The 6,313-nt window shown below is 34.9% G+C and overlaps 2 protein-coding genes across 4 annotated transcripts in view; one reads left to right on the top strand and one right to left on the bottom strand.

Annotated features, from left to right (window-relative positions):
• The window catches only part of LOC115241618 (B9 domain-containing protein 1-like), a 5,252-nt gene extending 3,317 nt beyond the window's left edge, over nucleotides 1-1,935 (top strand). For 2 of the 3 annotated variants that reach the window (XM_029817471.1, XM_029817464.1), the window contains one exon: nucleotides 374-1,935. In XM_029817471.1, the coding sequence (XP_029673331.1) occupies nucleotides 374-477 (104 nt within the window). In that variant the 3' untranslated portion in view covers nucleotides 478-1,935. The remainder of the gene's footprint in view (nucleotides 1-373) is intronic. The other variant, XR_003884929.1, reaches the window with a different exon arrangement.
• A 128-nt stretch (nucleotides 1,936-2,063) lies between these two features.
• Nucleotides 2,064-6,313, bottom strand: part of LOC115241613 (trehalase-like) — a 19,641-nt gene continuing 15,391 nt past the window's right edge. Inside the window, exon 9 of the mRNA XM_029817449.1 lies at nucleotides 2,064-3,395. Coding sequence (XP_029673309.1) covers nucleotides 3,243-3,395 — 153 coding nt within the window. The 3' untranslated portion in view covers nucleotides 2,064-3,242. The remainder of the gene's footprint in view (nucleotides 3,396-6,313) is intronic.

Here is a 6,313-nt window from a genome sequence, read left to right as displayed (position 1 = left end):
ATTTTGATATTATTATTTTATTATTAATTAATATTATTTATTTTATTAATTAATATTACTTTACATTTTATTAATTGAAAACAGAGATACATTTTTTTTCAAAATAATTTCTTATAAACGATTTCTTCATTTAAACGTTGATAATAAAGATTGATGATATATCAAAAAGTTCTCGAGCTACTGCGCGATTTTCACATTTCGGAAAAGTTTGTTGTGACATTAATAATCGTACAATAGTAATAATAATAGCAATAATAATAATAATAATACTTTAGAGGTTGTTATTAACTTCTGAGATTCTTCCACGTGCGGAAGTTTTCTTCGCTATCGTTTACTGCTTCCTCTTCAAGCTCTTTGTTTCGCAATATTGCAGTCACACGCATGAGGGTCGAGGGAATCGTAACCGTAACGTTCAACGTCGTTTTGAAGGATTTCTTCAAGTTGGGTTACGACAACGGCGAGAAATGGAAGAAATGATAACGCGACCGTTAAACTCCCTCAGTTCAAGAAGAGGAGGATTACCCTGTCGTAGGATTATCTTATCAAGAAAGGTACAATACTGCGCTTCATAAATAATATTCTCATGAGTAATCGAGGTGTGATTTTCCCGTATAATCCATCAGTTTATTTTTCCCGATGTCAACCGTAGTAAAATGAAGAGAATTAAAAAAATATATATATATATATATTTATTCCACGCTAATAGGCATTTCGTAAAAAAAAAGGAAAGACAGAGAGAGAGAGAACTAATCCTTTACGAGGGACTTATTAAATTCAACGCGGCTTTAATCTCCGGCGAGATAATGCGCGATGTGTGTAGATGTGGTTACTATAAGTGTAGCGGAAAAATAGGTAACGACCGATCCCGGATTTCCCGAAAGAGGATTAAAAACGTCGTTTACGTCGAAATACACAGGTATCTTGATGGCCGGAAAAGCTGTAACAGCCTTCGATTTTTTGCGCGATTATAGCTGACCGAAGCAACCATTTTACATATCGCTGAATATTGCGTTCGAGATTTCATCTCGAATGGGACGGTGGAGTGCATTACACTTTACTGCGCGGAAAAGCCGGGCGATCCAAGAATTACAGCAGTTATATCCGCTCGTGCGTGTTATGGAATAAATATATGTTGTAAATATAAAGTGAATCACATGTAAAAATCACGTATAAACAGAGATATGTTTGTTCTTGCAATAAACGTTGCAAAATTGAAATACGATAAATTCAGATTAATCGCAAAATTATACGATATTATTACTAATATAAGCAATATGTAAAAAAAATCTCCTAAAACTCGACGGATATTATTTTAGTAAATATTATTTTAAGAATATTTAATGTACAAAATATTGACAAGCCACGCAAAAATAAATCCACATCGCAGCTTTCTCATTTTTAATATACTTCTGCAACAAATTCTCGAGTATCAGAAAGCGATAGATCAAAATGTATCAAATGTGTGCATTTCACAGGGGTTACATTGGTGCGGTTTAACGCGATAATGCCAGTGGAGATTGATAATGATTCAATAACAGGCAACGTAAAGATCGAAAGACCGGCTTTAAGGGCGGCTGAGTTTTAATCTAGACGTATCGCGGGCACGTAAAGCGATTATATGCGCGGAACCATCCGGATGTCAAGCTAGAGTGCACGAAGATGACGTCGTCGCATTTTACGAGCGGGGCGCGCGTTAAAGGTAGCTAGAATGAAAGTACTGCAAACTATAGGGAAGACCGGGGATGGTCGTAAACATACAAGTCGAAATAAGCGAGCGATTGCAAATAAAAGGACGCTGCTCTCCGTTATAGTTATTTTCTCGCGTGAACTAACAAGATCGATTCCCGGAACAAAATGCGCGATCCAATTACGCTAATATGCAAATCGTATGTTTTCTTTTTTCGCTCTTACATCAAGCGCGCATAAATCAAGCTCTTAACAACGTGATATTAAAAAATATGAAGAATGAGTGCACAGAAGCTACATATTATAATGCATTTTCCTACAGATGGATGGAGATTGCACAGACAGATGCGAGATAAGGATAAAAATCATCATATGTATAGAATAGTATAATTCATATTTATTTGACATTAATGACTACGTTAATACCCATACCAATATCTTATTCTCTAATCGCGAAAGAGTAGTAACTTGATGTGATACGAGTTTTACAGTTTCAAGAATTTCAATCTCGTACCGTAAATCGAATATCTCCGTCAAACAAGCCCAGCTATCTTCGAGAAAAGAATTTTCCGACAGCATGGATAATAAAGGAAATAAATTAGCGATTTGCAACTGAAAATGCAACGATATTAAACGACAGAAAAAAGGAGGTAAAGGAGAGGGACAGCCTCGACTCTTACGCTAATTCGATATCACGCTGCAAGTGATCGCGATCACACATACATTGGACATCTTTCTCGTAATTCAATACGTTCCATATATTATATCTAGCAATGATAAAAATTAAAATAAAAGATTTTTTCTTGCCAGTTACAACTCTTTTGCGTCTCAATTCGCGTCCTATGATTGAGTAGACTTGTGTAATTTAAAATCTGAAAGCACGGGGTATCTTTGCGCTGCCCTTGCAAGGTTTCCCTTGTGGACTAGATTCGTTACAAAGTACTTTGATTTATCTATATTTATATTTTAATTAAACATTTAATAATTATTTAATACTTAGAGTTTTACTTAAAGCATATGTTTTTCTACATATATATTTTTCGATAAATTTCATATTTATATAGAATTTATGTTTGTTAATAGCTGTAAAAGTAAGGTTTCGGAAAATTTCCGAGTTAATTATTTACATTAATATAATTGCTTTTATAAAAACCGATATTAAATTTTGCTTTGAAATATTGTGTAATCTCTCACACCTGATATTTCTATTGATTTCTTGTTTACTTTTCGGGGGATTCATAAATTTTATTAAATATTTAAAAAATTGAAAATTAATTAATATCTTCAACAACACCGGTGATTAAAAAGGATGGATAAAAATTCCGAAAAGTATTCCATCCAGGAGAAATTAATACGTTAATATATTAATAATCTAAAAAAAACGTGCTCACAAGTCAATCCTTGATTTTAAATCTTAAGAGTTGAATTCGAAAAGGAAATTGACACGAAAATTCTATAGAGATCCGCGTCGATTTCTTTTCGTAGCACTTATCGTTACATAGAACGCGCTAACGCTCACTTCTAGAATCAATTAGCTACTTATCCGTCCACGTGCATTAACTATTAATATCATTGTCGTGCTGGTCCGAGGACTGGGCATTCGGGAAAAGATGGAGGAACTCGAAGATGACGCCGTTTGTCCATCCGAAGCCTTCCTGAACGTTGTACTCGCCACCGCCGCCACCCTCGCCGGGATGTATCGCGTTGTACTGAAATTAAAAGTGAACTAATTACACTCCCGAGTCACAAACGAAGTCGTGTCGAGTAATCAAGGGGCGCTTTATATCGTCGCCGCGATTGCCATCCGCGACGAATTAATCTCTCGGCGCGGAATGCTTACCCTATGCAGAAATCTAATTTCGTTTGATCGAGAGAACTTGGATGAACTTTCGTCAGTTAGTTAAACGGCTACCTGCGTACGTTTCAAGCCGCCCTATGCGTACAAATGTACGAGCTATGATATTTTGCTACAATTCCACTCGCGTCTCCTCTCTTTCTAATTCTCAAGAATAGAAAAAGTGCAAAATTGCATTTTATAGCAGTAAATTGTACAAGTTGTTATCTTAAATTATTACTATTATTTACTTCTTTTTTTCACTCAAAGAGAATTTTTAACTTTCACGAGAAACATCGGTGTAGTTTTTAAGCTAAAATCAACCAAGAATCTCGAATCGCAACGTGAAATTGAAATGGCACAAAGATAACAAGATACGATCTTGTATTTAATTTTAATAGCGAATATTTAGCTTGAGAATTTTAACACATTTTCCATTTGAGAGAAAATCGTTTCGATAGATTTGGAAAGTCATAACGAAAGATTTTAATAGACCGATAGAGAGAAACGTATCGACGTATTTATTTTCATTAACGTCATATCGATGATAAATGATCGCGAATGCCCCTCCCGTCGAAGGCGCACGATTGACGTTGTTATAACAATTTCCGACTCGGAAGCGATATGATATAAATCGGGAACGGGAGAGTGGGGGGATGAAATGCTCTTCGTTATTCCATCAGTTCTCTTCCGTACGACCGGGACGCCAAACGAGACAATAACGGGATATTACATCCCCGTATGACGTACTCCTCTCTTTGTTCGCGACAATGCGAATTTTAAATTGTTACTAACCCCTTATTGTGCGCGTCTTACAAAATGCCGGAAAACGGTTTGTACGCTTGGTACACATCTCGCCCATTTTGCGGAAATTGCACAAAGTTATAAAAACGATATATATTATTTAAAAAAAAAACTAGAAATTTTAGAAAAAAAAATTTAGAAAAAAAATATTTATACTTGTCGCGAATTTTTGACAAACAACTTACTGTAAATTGTAAATATACTGTTTTGATGAATATTCTTAATTATAATCATGATTTAAATCACTCATCGCGATCGTCTGTTGTTTTTTTTTTGTGAAAAATATGCTTTTGAATTTTTTTATCATGTGTTAAAAATAACATCACGTATTTTGTATACACAAATACTTTAAAAGCATCTGGTGAAAAGCGAATACCAAATCGCGCGATGTACAGGCGATGAACGGCGATGTCGATGCATTCATGTTGATATAAATTTATGCCGATACCGGGCTTATCGAGTTAAAGGAATGCCCGAATGCGTTAACGCATGTGTGTGTATCTACAATTGTGAATGTTGCGTTATGCAACTTTGATCTCTTTTACCTTTTACTTCCCGTCGAATGCGTAAAACGAAATCATTCTTTCGTGAAACGAAAAATAAATATGTGACGTTTATTTATTTGTAATATTTAATTGGAATAATAAAAAGGCCGTTTCACGGTCGAATGCGAGAATGATGTTACATCAAAAAATAATAATTAACAAAAATTTTAAAATATAAATTTTGAGAAATATTGATTTTTTTCTGCAGCATCCACATGATATTTGCTTCTGCAATTTTATTATACGTTCTTGAGTGCAGATGGGAATGTAATATAAAAATCTATTGCTCGACTCGCGATACACACAAACACGCGCGTGTACTCTTCTTCTCTCTCTCTGACAATCATATTGCAAAGTGTTCTGAAAGGAGAGGAATATTTGAAAAATATGGTAGATTGCGAGAAACTAGTAAATGTATAGAGTGTCTCAAACGTTACGATTACAGATTGTTCCACTCAATTTGTAGAGTCAATTTTTCATGAAAGGATTAATTAAACAATCTACTTCTTTATATAATTCTAGAAAATCAAATGTTCGTTTAATTTTGCTTTTCTTAATCAACTAGAATTTTTTCCTTTTCGAGTTTGTATTCGTAATAAAAGAGCCTATTCCCCGGCGACACAAACCAAAAATTAACTGAAATAAATTGTTCCGGCTTAATCGAACACGAAAAACATGGTGCTTTAATGCGCGTAAACTTAATAATTAATATTCCGGACCAGTCAGTCCGTCAACTATATTAGATTATGAAATTAAAGAGGGAGAGGGAGGAGGAGGAGGAGGAGCAGAGAGATGTAATTTCCAGCGTACTTCGGAATAAACGAATTTCTTTGCATGCCATCATTCACGCTCGATGGAATAAGTCTGAAAAGCGTGCCACGAGAGCACTTTTCCTTTTAGCTTCTCCTTCATTAGTAAATGGCCGTGCGATCTAATCTAAAGCTCTTACGATGAAAGTAGCCTTTATGTATCGCGCGCGCGCGCGTGTGTGTGTGTCGTATTAAATTTTAAAAAATTATTTATTATTTTATCTCCAGCTGGAGGATATGCGCGGGTGCATTATAAGCTTACCGCTGTCAAACGCGAAAAAGTTAGTTTATTTATGCACGAGTCCATTTATGCACTATAAAAACAAAATACACACGCATATTTTCGCTTTTGACAAAATAATTCAATGCGGTTGCAGTAACTTTATCCGGTAATTTATTTTTCAACGTTACATATAATCAAGTAACACGTATACACTCATGGATTAAACTTATTGAATGATATATTGATCGATTAAACTTTATGAATGACGTAATCGCATGGATTAAAAATAAATAAACGTCGCATTTTTTTGAAGCGAGATCAAGCCTAGAGATCGCGAGAATATAATTTCAATTTATCAATATGAAAAATTTTCTCGCCCGGGAGTGGAATGTACCTGAGGGACTTGTTGTCT

The sequence above is a fragment of the Formica exsecta genome, unplaced genomic scaffold, assembly GCF_003651465.1.
Source record: "Formica exsecta isolate Colony F162 unplaced genomic scaffold, ASM365146v1 scaffold120, whole genome shotgun sequence".
Lineage (NCBI taxonomy): Eukaryota > Metazoa > Arthropoda > Insecta > Hymenoptera > Formicidae > Formica > Formica exsecta.
This window is presented reverse-complemented; position numbering and strand designations above follow the sequence as displayed.